Source organism: Salmo salar, chromosome 05 (genome assembly GCF_965601325.2).
Source record: "Salmo salar chromosome 05, fSalSal1, whole genome shotgun sequence".
Classification (NCBI taxonomy): Eukaryota; Metazoa; Chordata; class Actinopteri; order Salmoniformes; family Salmonidae; genus Salmo; species Salmo salar.
Window position 1 is genome coordinate 65,444,189 of NC_138295.1, and position 24,532 is coordinate 65,468,720.

A 24,532-nucleotide genomic window follows, 5' to 3' on the forward strand; every position below is an offset into this window, starting at 1 on the left:
ACCTCTCCACCACCTCACTTCTCCACCCCCTCACCTCACCTCTCCACCCCCTCACCTCTCCTCTCCACCCCCTCACCTCTCCTCTCCACCCCCTCCTGCCCCTCTCCACCCCCCCACCTCTCAACCCCCTCACCTCACCTCACCTCCCCTCTTTTCCATGAAGAAAAATGATGGGGCTTGCTTTAACTCTTTAACAGTATTTTTGTAGTGGTGGGAGAAGTTTAAATTGTTTTACTTAAGCAAAGCAGTTAAATATAGTCAAAGTAACATTTTGTAAAATAATTGGTCTGATTACTTTGATAGACGACACTAACAACAGTAGTAGGCCTGATTACCAACAATTATGAGACAGCCACTAGGGAGGTAAGGACCCTGGTGGAGTGGTGCCAGGAAAATAACTTCTCCCTCAACGTCAATAAACCAAGCAGCTGATCGTGGACTTCAGGAGACAGCAGAGAGAGCACGCCCCCATCCACATAGACCGGATCACATTTGGATAAGGTGAAAAGCTTTAAGTTCCATGGCGTACACATCACTGAGAATCTGAAATGGACCTTCCACACAGACAGTGTGGTGAAGAAGAAATGTGGCTTGGCCCTTAAAATCCTCACAAACTTTTATAAATGCACAATTGAGAGCATGCTGTTGGGCTGCATCACTGCCTGGTACGGCAACTGCACCGCCCGCAACTGCAGGGCTCTCCAGAGTGTGATGCGGTCTGCCCAACTCATCACCGGGGACACACTGCCTGCCCTCCATGACACCTACAGCACCCGATGTCACAGGAAGGCCAAAAAGATCATCAAGGACAGCAACCACCCGAGCCACTGCCTGTTCACCCCGCTATCATCCAGAAGGCGAGGTCAGTACAGGTGCATCAAAACTGGGACCGAGAGACTGAAAAACAGCTTCTATCTCAAGGCTATCAGACTGTTAAATAGCCATCACTAGCCGGCTTCCACCTGGTTAAACAACCCTGTACCTTAGAGACTGCTGCCCTGTAAACATAGACTTGGAATCACTGGCCACTTTAATAACGGAACACTAGTCACGTTAATCATGTTTACATACTGTTTTACTCATTTCATATGTATATACTGTATTCTACTGTATTTTAGTCAATGTCACTCCGACATTGCTCGTCCTAATATTTACATATTTCTTAATTCCATTATTTTACTTTTAGATATGTGTGTATTGTTGTGAATTGTTAGATACTACTGCACTGTTAGAACTAGGAACACAAGCATTTCTCTACACCTGCAATAACATCTGCCAAATATGTGTATGTGACCAATAAAATGTGATTTGATTTGTGGGGCAGTTAGATCACACATTTCATCATAAATAACTCCACTCACACTACTATACTTATATACACTCTCCTACTAGAATACCTCAGTATATACACTCTCCTACTAGAATACCTCAGTATATACACTCTCCTACTAGAATACCTTAGTATATACACTCTCCTACTAGAATACCTCAGTATATACACTCTCCTACTAGAATACCTTAGTATATACACTCTCCTACTAGAATACCTCAGTACACGAACTCTCCTACTAGAATACCTCAGTATATCAACTCTCCTACTAAAATACCTCAGTATATAGTATGACAACTGTAATACAGAAAGTACAGAAGACAATGAGGCATTGTTGAAGTTTTAAAAAAATGAAAAAGTATTCCAGACCGGTGTGTCCGTTTTAAAGGTTGAACAGCTGAAACAGTGTAAGAGGAGAATAATAATAATAATAAGCCAGAAGTATGACAAAGATTTAAAGTGGGATGTTTGCTGTCGCAAGTCCATTAATGAAATGAAGAGCAACAGTGTATCAGCTGTGGTGATAAGACTGTTGCTTTAGTTCTGTTTCTTTTGGATAGAGAAAGATGCAAATTATATGAGATAACATGACCTTGACCCACATCTGTGAAATCTGGCGTTACACAACCCACTGTTTTTGCGGAGATAATCGTTTAATGAGACTTGCTGTGGCCCCAGGGACAGTTGCTCACATTATTTGTGACTTTCATCTCGCACCATTCTCTAAAACACAACGCTTGTATTCGCAGTATGCACTGCACAATTAAAACAAATACGTATTCAATGCTGTTGTTTAGTGTGCAACAATGTGTCATGCAAACAGATTAACTGGGTAACTTCATTTATGATGACAGTGTTTAATCAATTGTCTCCTATAGATCTCATTTTGGTAAATTCATTGTAAATGTCCATTTTTGTTACTGGATAACATTGTGTACAGGATGTTTTTCTTGCCCTAGAAAAGAGCAGAGTTTATCTGGCAGGCTGTTTATTACAAGTGAACAGGTTCTCTGTAAAGGGGTAAGCAGGGTTATCATGTGTTCCTGTGGTGTAGACCCACTGAGATCTGATGATCTTTGTTGTTTAACGTTGTGGTTCTGCTCTGCTCCCAGTGTGAAGAAATAGCTGTGTTTCTGATGGCACATCATCACACTCCATGTTGAGGTTCAAATTTAGACTATTCTCTCCCTCACTATATTCTCTCCCTCACTAACGCCCTGCTGCTGTGAATGTAGCTCTGAGTCTCTCCCACTACCTCTCTTTCTGGTCTCTCTCTAATGTATCTATCTCTCTGGTCTCTCTCTCTCTGGTCTCTCTCTAATGTATCTCTCTTTCTGCTCTCTCTGTAGCTCTCTCTCTGTATCTCTCTCTTCCTCCTCCCCCCTCCCTCTCTCTCTCTCTCTCTCTCTCTCTCTGTATCTCTCTTTCTGCTCTATCTGTAGCTCTCTCTCTGTATCTCTCTCTTCCTCCTCCCCCTCTCTCTCTCTCTCTGTATCTCTCTTTCTGCTCTCTATGTAGCTCTCTCTTCCTCCTCCCCTCTCCCCTCCCCTCTTTCTCTCTCTCTCTCTCTCTGTATCTCTCTTTCTGCTCTCTCTGTAGCTCTCTCTCTGTAGCTCTCTCTTCCTCCTCCCCTCTCCCTCTCTCTCTCTCCCTGCTCTCTTTCTTTCTCATATTGGTTTTAGAATCAGGAGATATTTATTCTTGGTCTTGGCTTAGCCCTCATTCTGCCACGTCAGTGTTTCGGTATCACATTAGTGTTATGTCTATGACCTGAAACAATATGTAACAGAGTTTCATGTCAGATACACTGCTGTTATACAACTGTATTAGTGGGGTGTCAAATAAACCAAACCAGACAGCAGAGACACCATACTGTATGCTTCAATGTACGTCTGAACACCGAAGCAATCTCAGGCTTTATGGTGCATTTGACAGACTGCAAACATTAAACCTACTACATTACCTATCATGGTGAATACTGAGTGAAGTCATGGCTACAGCTCCACCGGAAGCAGCTCCTCTTCCTCTCTCCCTCTTCAGTGCAGTGAGTCCTGAGCCCCAGAAATAGAATGGCCGCATGGCGAATGACTCATGTGTTTCAGCCCGAGCTGCTCGGTGACAAAAACAGAAGAAGGAAAGGACATGTTAGGCTTCTGATCTGATCTGCTGCATAGCCTGCATACTGAACATAACGGGGTGAACCTAGCCGACTGAGTGAGAGGATGTGCTCTGTACTGCACCGTAAGCCTTCTACCCCCAGCCCTCGGCCCCTGCTCTCTTCCAGACCCATTCCTGTGATTTCAGATCCAGCCTTATACCCCAAGCCCCAGTCCTATACCCCATAGAATACCCGAGTCACGACCCTCTCCTGTCTCCCCCAGCCCCAGCTCCATCCCTCGTCCAAGTTCACAGATCCTGCCTTCAGCCCCCTCTCTCTCCTATCTCCCTCCCAGTCCTCCCAGCTCCATCCCCTCCTCCTCTCCTCAGGTCCTCATGGAGGTCAAGGTGCTGTGTCTGCTGTGAGAGGAGAGCCAGCAGCAGAAGGCAAGGTGAACTGGAATCAACGCATGTCATTGTGCTGCGTGGTGGAGGGCTACAGAGAGAGAGAGAGAGAGAGAGAGTAGGAGAGTGAGAGAGGAGGAGAGACAGCTAGAGCAGCGAGAGCTTGTGAGGAGAGGGAGAGAGAAAGAGACTCCACTCCGCTCACATCGTAGGCTGACTGGCTCGCACACTCACTGTTGACGAATGAGCTGTCTACCCGTGTGGCTGGGAAACGGCGGCTTGTGACAAGGCAAGCTGGGGAGAGAGAGGAACATGAACGTAATGCGTACCTTGCCTCGCTTGCTTTCAGATACCGGCCAGAAGAAGACTCAAGAGAAGAAGGATGGCAGCAGACGCATGTCGTTCCAGAGACCCAAAGGAACCATTGAGTATGCTGTAAGTAAACAGGGTTTCAGACTGTGTCCTCTCTGTCTGGGTGTTTTAATGCTTTCTACTGCTCCTGCTGCTGCTGCTGTGCTGCTCTGTGTGTCTACTGGCTGTTGCCCTAGTCTGAGTAATAGCTGCTGTTGTGGTAGTGTGTTATTATGTTGTGTTATGAAAAGGAACCTGGCCATGCTGGCTGACATCGTTAGGAGGTGTGTGTGTGTGTGTGTGTGTGTGTGTGTGTGTGTGTGTGTGTGTGTGTGTGTGTGTGTGTGTGTGTGTGTGTGTGTGTGTGTGTGTGTGTGTGTGTGTGTGTGTGTGTGTGTGTGTGTGTGTGGAGGGAGAGAACGAAGCGTTTAGTATTTAGTATTTTACAGTTGCACATGTGCATCGTTCAATGTCTGTTTACGTAAAGGGGGACTTTATATGACCAGCCAGAGCTATTGTCTCTCTACCGTATGATGGAAATGTATTCTAATAGATTATCAAGCCTGCTCCATTCTGCATTTGGATGTATAGGAAGAGAGAGGATTGTAGATGTGTACGTATGTACGTTTTTGGCCAGAGGAGAACCGAGAGAGCAAGACACTCAGTCAGAATGTGTAGTCTATATGTAATTCAGTTCATTCTGTGCAGTGCTTAGCAGCGAGCATTCCACCACTGTTTACGAATGACCTTCCACCTGGTGTTGTCATTGCTATTCATTTGCCATCTCTGATGTGTGTTTGTGTGAGAGTGAGACAGAGAGACAGACAGATCCGTATCCGGATGATCTGAAAATGGAGTCTGTCTCTGCTGCTGCTCTGGCTGGTAGTGTTCTTGAAATGACCCTCAAATCCAGCTTCATTCAGACAGGTTTCTCTCTTTCTTCTCTCCCTGGTAACACTGCATGGGGAGCGGAATGCTGTGGAGCTCGATCAGCCTGGCCACAGAGGAGAGGAGGGGAGGGAGGGAGGAAAAACTGATGGACATCTATCATTTAGCCAGCACATTGATTTCCACCTTGTTTGATGACATGGTTCAGCATCCAGAGACATTTTTCTCAACCCATATATTACCTCTCTCTCTTTTAGTAATTGCTCTGCTGCTTTGATTCAGCAGTGATTGCGTGCTCCCAATGCTTTCTGTTATCGCTGTGCATTTGGCACGTTTTATACAGGTGTCATTCAGAACAGCCCCTACCCCCACCTCTCATCCGCTCTCACCACTTCCCCTCAGAACAGACCTGGCTGTCTCTCTGTGCCACAGGTGATGGACAAGCCAGTTGTTTTATGCTGGGGCGTGAAAAGTGTACAATGGCAGGAGGACAGGACAGGATATTTGTAAAAGCAAAGACAGTTTGTCATGGACTGGTGTTAGAGAGAGGGAGGGGGGGTATTACAGTGGATAAACATTGGATTCAGGGAAAATATGCTCGTTAAATCTCACTCACACTGCATCACGCACCCCCCCCTTGTCTCTCGCTCTCTCCTTCTCTCTCTCTCTGTTTCTGTCACGTTCGTTGTAATAATGATCGGACCAAGACGCAGCGTGAGTAGCGTTCCATATCTTTAATATAAAGTGAAACTAAGCAACATACATAAACAATAAAGAATAAACGAAACGTGACGACAATGAAACTACACATAAACAATATCCCATAACCCACAGGTGGAAAAAATGCTACTTAAGTATGATCCCCAATTAGAGACAACAATAACCAGCTGCCTCTAATTGGGAATCATACAAATCACCAAAACATAGAAAAACTAAACTAGAACCCCACATAGAAAATAATAACTAGAAAAACCCCCAGTCACGCCCTGACCTACTCTACCATAGAAAATAAGAGCTCTCTATGGTCAGGACGTGACAGTTTCTCCCTCTATCCTCGTTCTCGCTCTCTCTATACTCGCTCTCTTTCTCTCTGGAGGGATCCCAGATAATATTGTGATGGATGGAGGGACCCATGCCAGCGGTTGTGTGAAGTTTCCAGTCATGACATGCTGCAACGCCGCCATTAGAGAGTGTTTAAGGTTGTGTGGCATGGCTGCCTCCATCCCTCACACACACACACACACGCACACACACACACACACACACACTCACACACACACACACGTGCACACACAGAGACGTACACACACACAGCACCCGTCCTATGAGATAGCCCTAGATGCATGGAAACTTTCCCAGTGATTGAGAAGTGGCTTTATCTTAAACTGATCTTCCACGCTGTGCTGTGCTGCACTGGGCCTGGGGACGGACGGCTACTGTTTCCATCCGTTCTCACCAGATAAATACGTTTATAATCCGCTGCCTGGTGCCTACAGCAAAGAAAAAGGAGGCTTTGTCACTTTATCAAATATTGTGATCTCTCTTTTTTTAGACAAAAAAATAAACCTCAATATTTGCCTTCTCATTCTGATGGGCACACCTATTGGCTGACCTTCAGCCAATTAAAAATGGTGTTTGTTTGAACTCCAGGAAGTAGAGGGGAATGGAATAGAATGGACTACATTGTCGTTCATTTACATTACATTTAAGTCATTTAGCAGACGCTCTTATCCAGAGCGACTTACAAATTGGTGGATTCACCTTATGATATCCAGTGGAACAACCACTTTACAATAGTGCATCTAAATCTTTTAAGGGGGAGGGGGGGGGGGTTAGAAGGATTACTTTATCCTATCCTAGGTATTCCTTAAAGAGGTGGGGTTTCAGGTGTCTCCGGAAGGTGGTGATTGACTCCGCTGTCCTGGCGTCGTGAGGGAGCTTGTTCCACCATTGGGGTGCCAGAGCAGCGAACAGTTTTGACTGGGCTGAGCGGGAACTGTGCTTCCTCAGAGGTAGGGAGGCGAGCAGGCCAGAGGTGGATGAACGCAGTGCCCTTGTTTGGGTGTAGGGACTGATCAGAGCCTGAAGGTACGGAGGTGCCGTTCCCCTCACAGCTCCGTAGGCAAGCGCCATGGTCTTGTAGCGGATGCGAGCTTCAACAGGAAGCCAGTGGGGGGGTATTACAGCCATGACACCCACCATCCCAGATTGTTCTGAAATCGTTTCTGTATTAAGAAACAGATAAGATTAGCATTCCTGCAACGTTATTTTGTTGAAATATAATTTGATTTATGAGAAATTAAGCTAATTGAATTGCACCTAAATTGGCCATTTAAAATTATACGATTCATATAATATTGAAGAAATATAGTACATAACATCTAACAATGAGTAAGACAGGGATCAAATTATATTTCAACAAAATATTGTTGCAGGAATGCTAGTCTTATCCGTTTCTTAGAACAGAAACAATTTCAGAACATTCTGAGATGATAGGTGTCAAAATCCTCTTTCTTGTGCTTTTTGAGGTGGAACGACCCTACATCAACGGTGGGAGACATTTTAATGTGTCTTAATACTGCAGTTAATGACTCTACACATGTTCTGGTTGTGTGGTACTTCACCACAGTGTGAGGTAAGGACTCCTAATGACTGTAGTATGTACCGCACTGCAGAAAGGTTGTGTGTGTGTGTGTGTGTGTGTGTGTGTGTGTGTGTGTGTGTGTGTGTGTGTGTGTGTGTGTGTGTGTGTGTGTGTGTGTGTGTGTGTGTGTGTGTGTGTGTGTGTGTGTGTGTGTGTGTGCAGACGTGCACCAAAAGTCCCCACAAGACTAGTAAACAAACAAAAATGTGACCAAATCCAAAATCAAATCCAATCAAATTTTATTTGCCACGTGCGCCGAATACAACAGGTGTAGATCTTACAGTGAAATGTTTACTTACGAGCCCTTAACCAACAATGCAGTTTAAAAAATCATAATAATAACAACAAGAAATAAAAGTAACAAATAATTAAAGACCAACTGGGGACATTTTGTTAGTCCCCACAAGGTCAGATGCTATTTATAGGGGGTTAAGGTTAGAATTACGTTAAGGGTTAGGGTTAGGATTAAGAGGGTTTCTGTTTATGCTGGTATCAAACCTTGGGTTGCACGGGCCTATTGCAACTTTCTGCCCTGTTTCTATATTGTACATCAGGCCGGTCTGGAGAGGGTGAGAGAACAGCTAGGGTTAGTTTTAGGAGCTAGGGTTAGGTTTTTGGGTTAAGGTTAGGGTTCATTTTTATTTTATTTTACCTTTATTTAACTAGGCAAGTCAGTTAAGAACAAATTCTTATTTGTAATGACGGGCCTACCCAATTACTGCTTCGCAGCCTTAAACCGCTGCGCCACTTGGGAACCCCACATTAAGGTTAAGGTTAAGGTTAGGGTTAGGGTAAGAGTACGGGTTAGGATTAGGGTTAGGGGTTAGGGAAAATAGGATTTTGAATGGGACTAAATTGTGTGTCCCCAGAAGGATAGTTGTAGAAGGATAGCTGTGTGTGTGTGTGTGTGTGTGTGTGTGTGTGTGTGTGTGTGTGTGTGTGTGTGTGTGTGTGTGTGTGGATGAGTCAGTCAGTGGGGGACTGGATCCTCACAATCACTCCTATTGATAGCATTATTGGTGGTGGGGAACCAGAATGGGCCCACTGTTCAGGCTTTTCACATCTGTATGTATGTGAGAGAGGAGAGGAGATGAGAGGAGAGGTCAGTCATCAGCACTGTCACCACCCACTCTGTCACAATAACAACTGTGAGGAGCAGCAGTCAAATGTCAACGCATGTACTGCAGCTCCACTATCCTCTCACCTACTATAGCACCATGCTTATTGGAGATGTAGTAGTCATGGCAATGCCATGTTCTGTTAGCTTCTTCTAGGCCAATGTATGTGGCCCATATGGTTCCTATAAGGGATGTAATGATTCACCATATGCATCGGCCTCCGGTTCAAATGTTTAAGTAGCAATGGTCATCCAAATGTTTTTATGTTTTTTAAAACAATTCTAATAGATGCAACAGTTGGGCAATGGATGAAGATACGCCCAACTTTTTAAATTGTTATAATCCATCAGATATTGACTGAGTTATAGCACATAAAACACTTTACTGGCACGGACAAATAATGATTTTGGTGGGAATTTGGTGGGAATTCAGGTAATTGATTGTTTTTTTTGTTTTGTTTTTATAAAGAAGATGATAGGTGCCTAATTTGCAGAAATACACTCTGTATTTGCATATATCTTTAAATTAACATAAAGGGGGGGGGGCTGTAACCACCAAACACTTGCTCTGTCTACCTTACCTGCACTCACCTGCGCTGTCTAGACTGCCTCATGAATTACTGTTGTTGTCACCTTTTCTTGCATAATTCAACAAGTGTGTCAATAGCAGGATACCCTCAGATTAAAAATCAACACACCTGGTTTGAATTGGAGTCACGGTCTCCTCTGCTGTTCTGTGTCCTCTGACTGGGAGAATGTCTGTCCTAGCTGTCAGTTGTAATGGCTGTAAAATTAGGCATGTGAATGATGAACAACGGCACAGCAGTGGCACACACAATGCATGCCATTAGGGTGGTAAAGACAAAGTCGCTATGGCAACTGTCATCCCATATGCACATATCCAGGCTTCATCAGACAGGCTGCATTGTAAGCCTCTGGAGCGATATAGTCCTTCTGATATTACATTCTGGATGATTAAACCATTTGCAGAACGTATAATCTATGTTCATTCCTGTTTGATTGCGCACACTGACTCGTTTTCTTGTTTTGTGACTCACATTTCACCTTGTTTTGGATTCTATCAGTTTTGACATCACTTTATTGAGAATTGAATTGGCTTGAATAATCCCTGGATTAGAAAATGTTGTCTCTATATATATTTTTTATGCATTTACTGTATCTGGGCCAGGTTATAGCTGACCTAGCAAGCATCAACGTGATGGTAGGCTACACGCTGCTGTTCCACGGGTCTGTCTGGACCCAGTCTGATGTTCCACCACAGGGTAGACTTTTGGTCATGTGTGTCTTTCTATGGCACCATTAGTCAGCTCTGTCTGTCTGTCCTTCTTGAGTCAGTTTGTCCTCTCAGTCAGACAAGGTGACCATTACCAGTCACCAGGATGTCTGTAACATACTGTGTGTGTGTGTGTGTGTGTGTCCTCCTAATATTAGATTGTCTAACTGTTAGACTCTAACAGTTAGGCAATACACATTTAATAATTAGAATTGTCAATTAATGATTCCCATCAACAAGCAGTAAATTACCATCCAATAAGGAAACAGTGCTGAAACAGGTTGTATTGGTGCCGAAATGCTGGAGCTAAAGCTAAAAAGAAATAGTCCATGGATGAGATGTTAGCAAATGGTACTCAGGAAGAATCAATGCAGTGCGCTACTACAGCTGAACTAGTCTGGATGAATGACTGTGCTGCCTGCATTAGTGTTGGAGCTACAGACTGTAACAGTATGTGGTGGATATTGACTGTTCCCAACAAGCTAAAATAGGAGTTGGCGTTCTGTCCAAAGAGACAGACTTTTATTCAATCTCCTGCGAAAGAAAATAAGTAACACCTAAATTAACACTGCCACTCTTAAGTATTCTTATGTACTGCACACTAAGTTGTACATATTGTAGAGCTTTATTGTTGAGCTTGTACTTTTAAGATGTTGTTAATGCCCAGCTGTAGGCTGTAAATGTACTGGTTGTCATTGCGGTGTCTCCTAGTCCAACTGTTTGGTGTCTGATACCAACAGCAGTGCCTTTCTGTGCCTTCCTTTTCAAGACACTTTATTCATCAACATGATATGTTGTAAAAGCCGATCTGTTACAAATCAGATAAGACTATAAATCAGTCACAGTAGTCTTTGAGTTGGCAGGTCTAAAAGATATGTAATCGACAGTGACAGTCTGCTATAGTGATTGGTATTTTAACCTATTCCCTATATAAACTCAGCAAAAAAAGAAACGTCCCTTTTTCAGGACCCTGTCTTTCAAAGATAATTTGAAAAATCCAAATAACTTCACAGATTGTAAAGGGTTTAAACACTGTTTCCCATGCTTGTTCAATGACCCATAAACAATTAATGAACATGCACCTGTGGAACGGTCGTTAAGACACTAACAGCTTACAGATGGTAGGCAATTAAGGTCACAGTTATGAAAACTTAGGACACTAAAGAGGCCTTTCTACTGACTCTGAAAAACACCAAAAGAAAGATGCCCAGGGTCCCTGCTCATCTGCATGAACGTGCCTTAGGCATTCTGCAAGGAGGCATGAGGACTGCAGATGTGGCCAGGGCAATAAATTGCAATGTCCGTACTATGAGACGCCTAAGACAGCGCTACAGAGAGACAGGACAGACAGCTGATTGTCCTCGCAGTGGCAGACCATGTGTAACAACACTTGCACAGGATCGGTACATTCGAACATCACACCTGCGGGACAGGTACAGGATGGCAACAACAACTGCCAGAGTTACACCAGGAACGCACAATCCCTCCATCAGTTCTCAGACTGTCCGCAATAGGCTGAGAGAGGCTGGACTGAGGACTTGTAGGCCTGTTGTATGTCAGGTCCTCACCGGCAACAACGTCGCCTATGGGCACAAACCCACCGTCGCTGGACCAGACAGGACTGGCAAAAAGTGCTCTTCACTGACGAGTCGCGGTTTTGTCTCACCAGGGGTGATGGTCGGATTCGCGTTTATCGTTAAAGGTTACACAGAGGCCTGTACTCTGGAGCAGGATCGATTTGGAGGTGGAGGGTCCGTCATGGTGTGGGGCGGTGTGTCACAGCATCATCGGACTGAGCTTGTCATCATTGCAGGCAATCTCAACGCTGTGCGTTAACAGGGAAGACATCCTCCTCCCTCATGTGGTACCCTTCCTGCAGGCTCATCCTGACATGACCCTCCAGCATGACAATGCCACCAGCCATACTGCTCGTTCTGGGCGTGATTTCCTGCAAGACAGGAATGCCAGTGTTCTGCCATGGCCAGCGATGAGCCCGGATCTCAATCCCATTGAGCACGTCTGGAACCTGTTGGATCGGAGGGTGAGAGCTAGGGCCATTCCCCCCAGCAATGTCCGAGAACTTGCAGGTGTCTTTGTGGAAGAATGAGGTAACATCTCACAGCAAGAACTGGCAAATCTGGTGCAGTCCATGAGGAGGAGATGCACTGCAGTACTTAATGCAGCTGGTGGCCACACCAGATACTGACTGTTACTTTTGATTTTGACACCCCCCCCACCCCCCATCCCTTTGTTCAGGGACACATTATTCAATTTATGTTAGTCACATGTCTGTGGAACTTGTTCAGGTTATGTCTCAGTTGTTGAATCTTGTTATGTTCATACAAATATTAACACATGTTAAGTTTGCTGGAAATAAATGCAGTTGACAGTGAGAGGACATTTCTTTTTTTGCTGAGTTTAGTTCACTACTTTTCACCAGAGCCATGTGCTGGCCCTGGTCAAACGTAGTGCACTACATTATATAGGAAATAGGGTGCCTTTTCAGATGAAGCCAGTGTGTTTATTGGTTATATTGAAAAGTTCCTTACATAATTTTGTCATATCCAGTGTTTATAGAGGCATGGTTTGATATTGATTCTGTTTTAGTTATTTAGCTTGGTGTCCGGTTCAGTTAACATCCAAAATAGCGAGTGAGTGAAGTCCTCATCTCACAAAGTATTTCACACTTTCCTCATGTAGTTCGCACTGGAACGATGACAATTGTTTTGTTGTCTTCTAAAGATGGTTTGGGATTTTAAGTTGTGAAAGAAACAGGGTGTGTAGTATAATTAAAGGTGCAATATGAAGAAATCCCGCCGCCCTTTCCTGGTAGCAAAAATTCTGATAGTTTGTCTAATTTCATTTTATGTGACTAAACAAGCAGTGTAGAGAATCATTGTACCATCTAAACCACTGTGAAATATATTTTCAATAACCAAAAATATTGTATTTTCAGCTGTTTGAAGCTGGTGTACAAAATCAAAAGTAAAAGATACTTAAACAGGTAGCATAGAAATAGCGCACATAGAACAGATGTACAGCTTCTTAGACTTGCTTTCAATGACATATCTATAACTCACATTTCTATGTGAATTTAGTCAGGTCATATTGCAGGTTTTAGTCAATCCTCCCTAACACCACACACATAGATAGAGGGCCATGGTTGCTAACATGCTGACTACATCGGCCATGCGTGCGCCATCATGTTGATTTTGTCTATCCACACCGGATGCGATCATGACACATAGGTTAAAATACCAAAATCAACTGTGAACCAATTATATTAATAGCGGGTCAGTTCTAAACACACATGAAACATTCATGGACAATTTAGTTAGCTAACTGTTACTAGCTAGTTTGTCCTGGGACATGAACATTGGGGGCGCTATTTTCTGCTGGTGTTTAGCCAGTGCAGTTGTCCAACGCACGCTCTTTTGCAATTTCGATCTGTTAAAGCTGGCACTCTTCTGTTTTCTAACCCTTGCGCCAGGATTGGTCATTTAGCTGTCTTATATGAGCTCACTTGCGCTGAGATGGAAGGGGTGGCAATATCTGAGGTGTGTCCTTAAAAACATGCGCCAAAGGGCCAATTTCAGGTAACGCTGGTGGGGATATTTAAAATCAACCAAAAGCTGGACTTAGCAGTAACACGATTGGTTATGGTATGGATTTTGAGAGCGGAGGCGCAGCCTATCCAGCCATGATGCACAGTGCCCATATGCACATGGAACGCAAGATATCAAATCAAATTTTATTTGTCACATGCGCCAAATACAACAGGTATTCATTCACCTTACCGTGAAATGCTTACTCACAAGCCCTTAACCAACAATGCAGTTTTAAGAAAATAGAGTTAAGAAAAGATTTACTAAATAAGCTAAAGTAAAAAAATAAAAACAGAAGTCAATGAGCATGGGTACAGGTTAGTCGAGGTAGAGGTAAAGTGACTATCCATAGATAATAAATAGCGAGTAGCAGCGGTGTAAAAACAAAAGGGGTGTCAATGCAAATTGTCCGGGTGGCCATTTAGCATCAACAATTTTTTTTTGTTCAGCAGTCTTATGGCTTGGGGGTAGAATGAGCCTTTTGGACTCAGACTTGGCGCTCAGGTACCGCTTGCCGTGCAGTAGCAGAGAGAACAATCAATGACTTGGGAGACTGGAGTCTTCAAAAAAAATTTGGCCCTTCATCTGACACCGCCTAATATATAGGTCCTGGATGGCAGGAAGTTTGGCCCCAGTGATGTACTGGGCTGTACGCACTACCCTTTGTAGCGCCTTACGGTCGGAGGCCCGAGCAGTTGCCGTTCCAGGTGGTAATGCAACCGGTCAGGATGCTCTCGATGGTGCAGCTGTTGAATTTTTTTAAGATCTGGGGACCCATGCCAAATCTTTTCAGACTCCTGAGGGGGAAAAGCCGTTGTCATGCCCTCTTCACAACTTTCTTGGTGTGTTTGGACCATGATAGTTTGTTGGTGATGTGGACACCAAGGACCTTGAAACTCTCGACCTGCTCCACTACAGCCCCATCGATGTGAATGGGGGCGTGTTCGACCATCTTTTTCCTGTAGTCCACGATCATCTCCTTTTGTCTTGCTCATGTTGAGGGAGAGGTTGTTGTCCTGGCACCACACTGCCAGGTCTCTGACCTCCTCCCAATAGGCTGTCTCATCGTTGTCGGTGATCAGGCCTACCACTGTTGCGTCGGCAATAAACTTAATGATGGTGTTGGAGTTGTGCTTGGCCACGCATTCGTGGGTGATCAGAGAGTATTGTTAGATTACTTGTTAGATATTACTGCATGGTCGGAACTAGAAACACAAGCATTTTGCTACACTCGCATTAACATCTGCTAACCATGTGTATGTGACCAATAAAATTTGATTTGATTTGATTACAGGAGGGGACTAAGCACGCACCCCTGAGGGGCCCCCGTGTTGAGGATCAGTGTCGCAGATGTGCCTTTTGTGCCCGTAAACCCATTTAGCTTCATTTGATTAAAAACCAAGCATAGCCTCCCCATTTCTCAATGAAGGTAGTTTATTTTGTCCTGCCCAATGCATTCACCAAGTAGCCAAGACTATCATAAAGGGTTTGGCTCATGACACCGCTTTGAAATAAATCTAGTTTGGGAGCATCCACTTTTTATCTATGTAGCCTATTGTACATTATTTTATCCAGCTCCTCTCATTATTTAGGATGTGCATAAAAAAAACTCCATGTAGGCTATATGCCTAAAAAAACATCCATGTAGGCTATATGCCTAAAAAACCCTCCATGTTGGCTATATGCTAAAAAACCCTCCATGTAGGCTATATGCCTAAAAAACCCTCCAGGTTGGCTATATGCCTAAAAAAAACTCCAGGTTGGCTATATGCCTAAAAAAAACTTTATTTAGGCTATATGCTTAAAAACCCTCCATGTAGGCTATATGCTTAAAAACCCTCCATGTAGGCTATATGCTTAAAAACCCCTCCATGTAGGGTATATGCCTATCATGGAATGAGAGATGAGATGATCCGGTGACACTCGTATTTAGAAACATTAAAGTTACTTTCCTGTAACATTAGCTTGTTTTACATTTTGTTTGATTAAAGAACAAGCCCTTATAGGCTACCCTTACCCTACCTTACCTTTCTTATCCTGGCCATGCATTAGCCAAGTAGGCTATCCATAAAAAGATTTTAAATGGTCTCCTTTTGCTGTCATGCTTTTGCATTATTCACAATTCACATAGGCCTATCTGCAGTGCATAGGCTACTCTACTCCATTCGGCTTGTATCCATCCCCATTTCCAAAGAGCACCTCTTGTCAAGTTACCAAAGATGCGCTCCTCCAAACATATTCAAATTACGGGAGCCTAGTATTTTTTATTTGAGGAGAAGTGCGATGCGTAAAGGCCAATACTTGTTGAAGTCAGTTACAACAATGTTGACTGTCAACACTCCAAACATATTGATCAAACACTGGATGTTTTTTCTTTACTGTTGCTATTACTCATTACTTTAGCCTATGCTATTGAATAAACTGTATCAATCCACAATGGACTAGGAAGAGAATATTCTGTGTCCCCAGCCGAATTAGAGTTGATGACAGCGCAAAGACCTTCAATAACTGATATCCAATAAGGATGGGACTTGCAGAGCGTGGAGTTTCTCAAATAGAACCAAGTACTATTTTAGCGCTTGGCTATTCAGATGATAGTTCACATGTATGTGTACATTTATTTTGCAACGCTCGTGCATGCAACATGGCCATTGTGGTTTGCCTGTAAGGCTGAACTTCTGTTTTTGTATTTGAGCTTCTGTATTTCTGTAACGGCTGTCTTCGTCGTCAGACGAAACAGAGAAGTCATCGTCTGAGAAAGTGGACCAATACGCAGCGGAGTTAGTGTTCATCATTGAAGTTTAATTTACTAAAGAACACTACACAAAACAAAACAAGAAAACCGACAGCCAAACAGTCCTGTCAGGTGCAAAACACTAAACAGAAACAATTACCCACAAAACCCAAAGGAAAAACATGCTCCTTATGTGTGACTCCCAATCAGCAACAACGAACTTCAGCTGGGCCTGATTGGGAGCCACACACGGCCCAAAACAAAGAATTACAAAAACCCTAGAAAACGAACATAGAACGCCCACCCAATGTAACACCCTGGCCTAACCAAAATAAAGAACAAAAAACCCCTCTCTATGGCCAGGGCGTTACAATTTCTCTGTATTTCTGTATTCTTCTGTTTCTTCTGTGTTTGTAGCATTTGAAAATGATTCTGTTGGTATCATATGTGACTGTCACAGACACAATATTCCTGCTTTATTCATTTTCCAATGTGTCTGTTGACTTGTGTGTCTGACGCACACATTAATACCTGCTTGCATTGCTTATGACTGTGTGTGTGGGAGCGTGTGTACATGGTGTGCGTGCGTTGCGTGCGTGGCGTGTGTGTGCGTTTTTTTGTCTTTCGGTCTAGGCCCAAGACTGTCCTCCTGTCTGGGGAGAAGTTGGTTATCTTACGAGTTTAGAAGAGCAGACAATGACATTCCTCCATGTTGTTTTGAATTGTTTCATTCTTCTGTCCTATGAAGTCACCTGACTGAGCCAGTCTCATGACAGCACCATGATCCACCATTATACAACTCAGAGTCACTGTCAGCAGCCCTGCTTTCACACACACACACACACACACACACACACACACACACACACACACACACGCACACACACGCCCACGCACACACCGTCTGTTCTGTTCTCCTGCCTTTCCCACGAGCCCCTTCTCCCACAAACTAGGAGTTCTTGACATCCCTGTCATCGTTAGTTGGTAGGCAGAACCCCACAGGACTTGTGAGTTATTTACCAGCTCAGGCACATGTCTCTGTAGTGCAGTTATATAGCTACCAGAAGAATCTGGCTAATGCACTTTAAAGGACACAGCTGGCTACAGGAAGTAGATCGAATAGTTGCCAGTCTGCCTGAATGTCAATCCACACAGGCTGTTAGATCTGTGACACTCAGTCTGCATCCTCTAAGAGACATTGAAATAGCACACATACAGTACTGTACAAGCTGTAGGCCTATAGTATAATGTTTTGTAAATTACGTCCTGTGTCCCCCTTTACTAAGTTTGTTCATCCACTGGGCCAAATATACTAAGATGTCAATCAAAACTGGATGATGATTGAATGTGAACGTCAGGTGTTTGCCTGGTGGGTTGGTATCATGTGAGTAAGATCATATGGTAAAACAAGGCTCATATTGACATTCATGTATACATATGCTCTTCCTTATCTCCAGTTAGTGTAGTCAGTGGTGCTATTTATGAACAGCCCTCATCCACCATCTCCAGTCGAATACACTACTACACTACAGCAAGCCAGTCTGAATAGACTACTGAACTACACCAAGCCAGTCTGAATACACTACTACACACAAAGTCCATGCTAATCTCTGAGAGAAGATAAGACAGCAGAGTTTCTCTCCTTCTCATGTGGGACTCAGTCTAACCCAGGAGGACCAGCCAGCCAGCACAGTACAAGAGTTTTGATATTCTGTGCTTCTCTTCTGTTTTGTGGTCCTCCAGGTGGAGACGCGGGACACACTGAACAACATAGCGCTCAAGTTTGACACCACACCCAACGAGCTGGTTCAGCTCAACAAGCTGTTCTCCAGAGCTGTCTGTCCTGGCCAGGTGTGAACACAATCTACTGTACACCCATCACTGGTTCCCAGTCCCTTCCTTTCAGAGATCCCCTGGGCAGCACCTTTTTGTTCCAGCCCCACACTAGCACGCCTTATTCAAATAGTCAACTACTGCAGTCACAAACCCCTTGAGTAGGTTGAATCAGGTGTGCTAATACTGGGCTGTAACATAAATGTACAGTCCTGGGGGAGTTTCCTGAGGAATGGATAAGGAAACACCAATCTACTACACTCATGCTTGGTGTGTCTCTCTCACTGCATCTATCCTCCATGCCACAACCACTAACACTCACCCACTCCTCATCCCTGCCCTCTCTTCCCACTGATTCTGTCAATGGCATAACTGGTGTCACTACTAACCACACACAAGAGTTAAAACAATCTGTGTGTTTATTCCACTAAGACATCTGTGTCATGGGAAACAGAGTGTTGAAATCCCTCCAGTCCTCAGGCAATACCATTAAAAAGGTACAACTTCATGGGTCCTGTTCATTAGGAGTAAAACGTTTGACAACGGAAAACAAAAAACAAGCATGTCTTATTGGACAAAGTTCAGATAGTACCGCCCACTTTTACTTAGTTTTTGGATTGTTTCGTTCCGTACTACAGAGCAGAACCCTGATAAAGCCATTTCACTGGGCTCAATGTCTCCCTCTTTTGGTTGTGTCCTATTGAACTCTCAGTCTGAGGCTCCAAGTAGCACCCTAAAACATGACAAACAGCCAAAGTTAGTATTTTCCTGGCGTCAGAAACAGAGCCACTCAAATCTACTTAAATGGAGAGTCAAGCCAGGGAGTCTGCAATCACATTGACAGTCAGAGTCAGTAGCAGCACTCAGCAACATGATGCACAATGCAGGGTTGTTGATGTTGTTTCCAACCAGCCAGCCAGCTCTGGAGGGCTCTCAGCATCTCTCTACTGGGTTCCATGACCAAACACTGCCCTAGCTCCGCCAGTATTATCACACACACACACACACACACACACACACACACACACACACACACACACTGGAACTAGGAAAACTCCACTCCAGTTCTGTCCCTGGCTACACTTGTTAGCATTAGCCTGCCATGGCGTCACACTGGGCCTATTAAGTCAGAACACACTCACCACCACTTAACTGTCTGGCCCTGCTTGCATGGGGACAAGGAGACACAAGTAGTGCCTCTCAAGATCCTTAATGCCAACAACACATGCTAATCTAGTGCTTGAACAACAGACACACTCACAGGACAATAACTATATTCAACATATCCTATGATGACTTAGTCATATCATTATGAACTCTTAAAAACATCAGACACAGTGTGAGCTTTATTATATCTGATGGTTTTAGGACACGAAATGTGTGCTTTCACTTTTTGTTGTTTGTCCATCTTGGGATGTCATAAATCATGCTGAAAACATATTTTCATAGTCTCTTCTGTCTTTGCATGTACAGTTGAAGTCGGAAGTTTACATACACTTAGGTTGGAGTCAATAAAACTCGTTTTTCAACCACTTCACAAATTTCTTGTTAACAAACTATAGTTTTGGCAAGTCGGTTAGGACATCTACTTTGTGCATGACACAAGTAATTTTTTCAACAATTGTTTACAGACAGATTATTTCACTTATAAATCACTGTATCACAATTCCAGTGGGTCAGAAGTTTACATACACTAAGTTGACTGTGCCTTTAAACAGCTTGGGAAATTCCAGACAATTATGTAATTGCTTTAGAAGCTTCTGATAGGCTAGTTGACATCATTTGAATCAATTGGAGGTGTACCTGTGGATGTATTTCAAGGCCTACCTTCAAACTCAGTGCCTCTTTGCTTGACATCATGGGAAAATCAAAAGAAATCAGCTAAGACCTCAGAAAAAATGTGTAGACCTCAACAAGTCTGGTTAATCCTTGGGAGCAATTTCCAAACACCTGAAGGTACCACGTTCATCTGTACAAACAATAGCACGCAAGTATAAACACCATGGGACCACGCAGCCGTCATACCGCTCAGGAAGGAGACGCGTTCTGTCTCCTAGAGATGAACGTACTTTGGTGCAAAAAGTGCAAATCAATCCCAGAACAACAGCAAAAGGCCTTGTGAAGATGCAGTAGGAAACAGGTACAAAAGTTTCTATATCCACAGTAAAACGAGTCCTATATCGACATAACCTGAAAGGCCGCTCAGCAAGGAAGAAGCCACTGCTCCAAAACCATCATAAAAAAGCCAGACTACAGTTTGCAACTGCACATGGGGACAAAGATCGTACTTTTTTGGGAGAAATGTCCTCTGGTCTGATGAAACAAAAATAGAACTGTTTGGCCATAATGAACATCGTTATGTTTGGTAGGAAAAAGGGGGATGCTTGCAAGCCGAAGAACACCATCCCAACCGTGAAGCACGGGGGTGGCAGTATCATGTTGTGGGGGTGCTTTGCTGCAGGAGGGACTGGTGCACGTTACAAAATAGATGGCATCATGAGAAAGGAAAAGTATATGGCTATATTGAAGCAACAGCTCAAGACATCAGTCAGATAGTTAAAGCTTGGTCGCAGATGGGTCTTTCAAATGGACAATGACCTCAAGCATACTTCTAAAGTTGTGGCAAAATGGCTTAAGGACAACAAAGTCAAGGTATTGGAGTGGCCATCCACAAAGCCCTGACCTCAATCCTATAGAAACATTTGTGGGCAGAACTGAAAAAGCGTGTGCGAGCAAGGAGGCCTACAAACCTGACTCAGTTACACCAGCTCTGTCAGGAGGAATGGGCCAAAATTCACCCAACTTATTGTGGGAAGCTTGTGGAAGGCTACCCGAAATGTTTGACCCAAGTTAAACAATTTAAAGGCAATGCTACCAAATACTAATTGAGTGTATGCAAACTTTTGACCCACTGGGAATGTGATGAAATAAGTAAAAGCTGAAATAAATCATTCTCTCTACTATTATTCTGACATTTTACATTCTTAAAGTAAAGTGGTGATCCTAACTGACCTAAGACAGGGAATCTTTACTATGATTAAATGTCAGGAATTGTGAAAAACTGAGTTTAAATGTATTTGGCTAAGGTGTATGTAAACTTCCGACTTCAACTGTTGTTCCTTTCTCTGTGTGTCGGCCTGTTTAAATCCAGACATGGATTGTGTTCGCAGGTTCTGTACGTTCCTGATCCTGAGCACATATCCAGTGTGGGGAGCTCCCCTTCCCTTAGCCCCATCAGCCCTCTGTCTCCCACCTCCTCAGAAGCTGACTTAGAGAAGGTGACGGTATGTTGGCATTCAGACACGCACTCGCAATGAACGCGTTGCCATTCTCCCTTCACCATGCATCTGCTCACAAGCACACACACACATACGTACAACACCTATCATAGAGTGAGATAGAGGGCTTTATCAGAAATCCTGCATAAATATCTATCACAAATCCGATTTAAAATGTAAAGGGCCAACTCTCATACTGTCCAGACAATCCAGGTCAGGCCAGACGATATGTGATGCATTATGTTTTATGAGCAGAATAAGTCTGTAATGTACTAATTCTCCATTGTTTGCTGACCTACAGTATACAGACTTGATGTATGGCTCTGGCTCCAGGTAATAGAATGGCTCTTTGTTCTGCCCATTAAGCAATAGTTACAGTAATGTTAGGTAAACTTCCCTCACACAATTCTGCTCTGGGGCGGTGATAGCTGAAATGCCACTGCTTTTACTGTACCATTTAGTCTCCATTTATAGAAGCATGCAGCCAATAAAGATACAGTTAGTTTGTTATTTACTGAACGGTCGTGTTGACAACCTCAGTATATAAGAGGGAATAATGTGTTAGTTGAGTGCTGACCAAGGGAGGGACAGGGGATCAAATATCTGCAGGTTTAACACTGTTCCAGCAACTATGATGGATCTGTAACCATGTCAGTGCAGTATAGCTTGGGAAAATGCCCTTAAGTATGGTTGGTTCTAGCAGGTCTGGAATCAGGCCTATGTAGTCCTCTGTAATGGAATACTGGAAGCTGACATGTTCCATTGTTCTCAGATCAGGTCAGGAGTGTCACCCTCCTGCTCCATAGATTGCCCTCTCCACCCGGCACCAAACGAGCCAATCATTAAACACACAGGAACCTTCTGACCCCCAAAGAAATATGACTGTTTGTCCCAGGTGGTCTCCATGGCGACAAGGCACTGTTTTGTCAGAATGTTATCAGAAAATGGGTTCCTCTGCTACTGCTGCCTTTCCAAACTAGCTGCATAAATTCAACACTACTCAGGCTGGAAGAAGGATCCTGTCATTAGTTTATTTAGCGCTTATCTATTTAGGTCATGCCTGTAAGAACAGGAGCCTATTTCTTGGCTCTCAGCGGAGGACGAGGATCTGAGGGAGAAGGGCTGTGTGTGACTGTGGAGAAAATAAGCTTTTTACTGTGTTGCTCTGTCTGATATTTAGAGAAATGAATGAACGGAGCTCGTTCTCTCAGATGACCAGCAAGACAGCCTGCATGTCCCAAATGGCACCCTTTGCCCTATGTAGTGCAATGCTTTTGACCAGAGCGCTATGGGCCCTGGTCAAAAGTAGTGCACTACATAGGGAATAGGGTCCCATTTGGAACGCATACAGCAGTTATTCCAGAGAGAGGAAGCATGATGTGTTTCTAGGACAGACAGGGGAGGGTAAATCACCTCAACAGGACGTGGTGTAAAGATCCAATATGGTTTACAAGGTAGAGGAGGAAGGACCTTAATAACCTGCACAATGCTTTTTCTAAACCTCAATGATCTTTTAATTATAAAACCCTTTTTGTGGCCACTCACACAGGAGGTCGGTGGCACCTTAATTGGGAAGGACGGGCTTGTGGTAATGGCTGGAGAGTGGATTGGTGGAATGGTATCAAACACACGGTTTGATGCCAATCCATTCGCAGCGTTTCAGACGTTATTATGAGCCGTCCTCCCCTTAGCAGGCTCCACTGGCCGCACAGAACAGGTTGTAATGTCTGGCAGGCATGAGATGTCATGGCTGGCTAGCCATCGTGCTGGCATTCGAATCTCACGCTGTGACCGTAGCCAGCCTAGCTCACTGTCCTCCTGACCTCTCTCCCTCTCCCTGTCCTATCCTGTTCTGTTGTGTCCTGGCACCCTCACTTCCTTCCTTCTGTTGCACAGAACAGACTAGGCCACTATTTTTAGGGCCAGGGAAAGTAGGACTACTGTAAATTACCTGCCTAGCCTGCTGCAGGGTGACTGGTGCCCAATGGGCTGGTGCCATACTACAGCTGCTCATGTAACCCAGCCCGGACCTTGGGGTTTCACCTCTACTCTGCCACCTTGCCAACATCCTCCTGTCTCTATAGGAGAATCAGGATGAAAGATTCAAAAGATGCATCCCATGAATTTACAGTATATGTTTGTTCTTTTCATGGTTGCAGAACATGTACATGTCCACATGGGGGAGCTGTGGTTAAATATTCCACAGTATTCCACTTCTAGCCTTCTACTCTCTCTCTGCCTTTGATGTTTAGTCTACATTACGGCCTGTCTGCAAGGCCATACAGTACAGGACGGAAGCTCAGGCAGGCAGGTGGTTTATCCTGAAGGGGTCTGGGAAGGAATGAATTCCTTGTCTTAGTCACTAATCATTCTATTCTGTTATGTTTCACTGTAGTGTAAATGGCACTGGATGTTGTGGAGTGTTATTATATGGGGTCAAACATTTGGCTAAAAGAGTCCCTCGGTCTTCCTAAAAATCCTCATGAATCATTATTGCAGGGTTCTCCAACTAGCAGGTAGTTTTGGCCCGCAGGTGGGGGTTTTTTCTCCCCCCTCCCAAGTTTTCTGAGCAAAATATATCTATATATATATATATATATATATATATATATATACCTTTTTTGGGGGGGGGGGTATATACAGTACCAGTCTAAAGTTTGGACCCACCTACTTTAGAAGGGTTTTTCTTAATTTTTTACTATTTTCTACATTGTAGAATAATAGTGAAGACATCAACACTTTGAAATGACACATATGGAATCATGTAGTAATCAAAAAAGTGTTAAACAAATCAATGTTTGTGCTTAGTGGGACTATCATTTGTTTTTCAACAGGACAATGACCCAAAACACACCTCCAGGCGGTGTAAAGGCTATTTGACCAAGAAGGAAAATTATGGAGTGCTGCATCAGATGACCTGGCCTCCACAATCACCCAACCTCAACCAAATTGAGAT

General features: G+C 43.9%; 1 protein-coding gene across 7 annotated transcripts in view; it reads left to right on the plus strand.

The window, feature by feature from the left end:
• The window catches only part of LOC100194674 (oxidation resistance protein 1), a 157,293-nt gene that overhangs the window by 103,763 nt on the left and 28,998 nt on the right, over positions 1-24,532 (plus strand). For 4 of the 7 annotated variants that reach the window (XM_045718572.2, XM_082975410.1, XM_045718573.2 and 1 more), the window contains 3 exons: positions 4,182-4,267; positions 18,209-18,316; positions 21,469-21,582. In XM_045718572.2, the coding sequence (XP_045574528.2) occupies positions 4,182-4,267; positions 18,209-18,316; positions 21,469-21,582 (308 nt within the window). The remainder of the gene's footprint in view (positions 1-4,181; positions 4,268-18,208; positions 18,317-21,468; positions 21,583-24,532) is intronic. The other 3 variants (XM_082975411.1, XM_045718578.2, XM_082975409.1) reach the window with 2 other exon arrangements.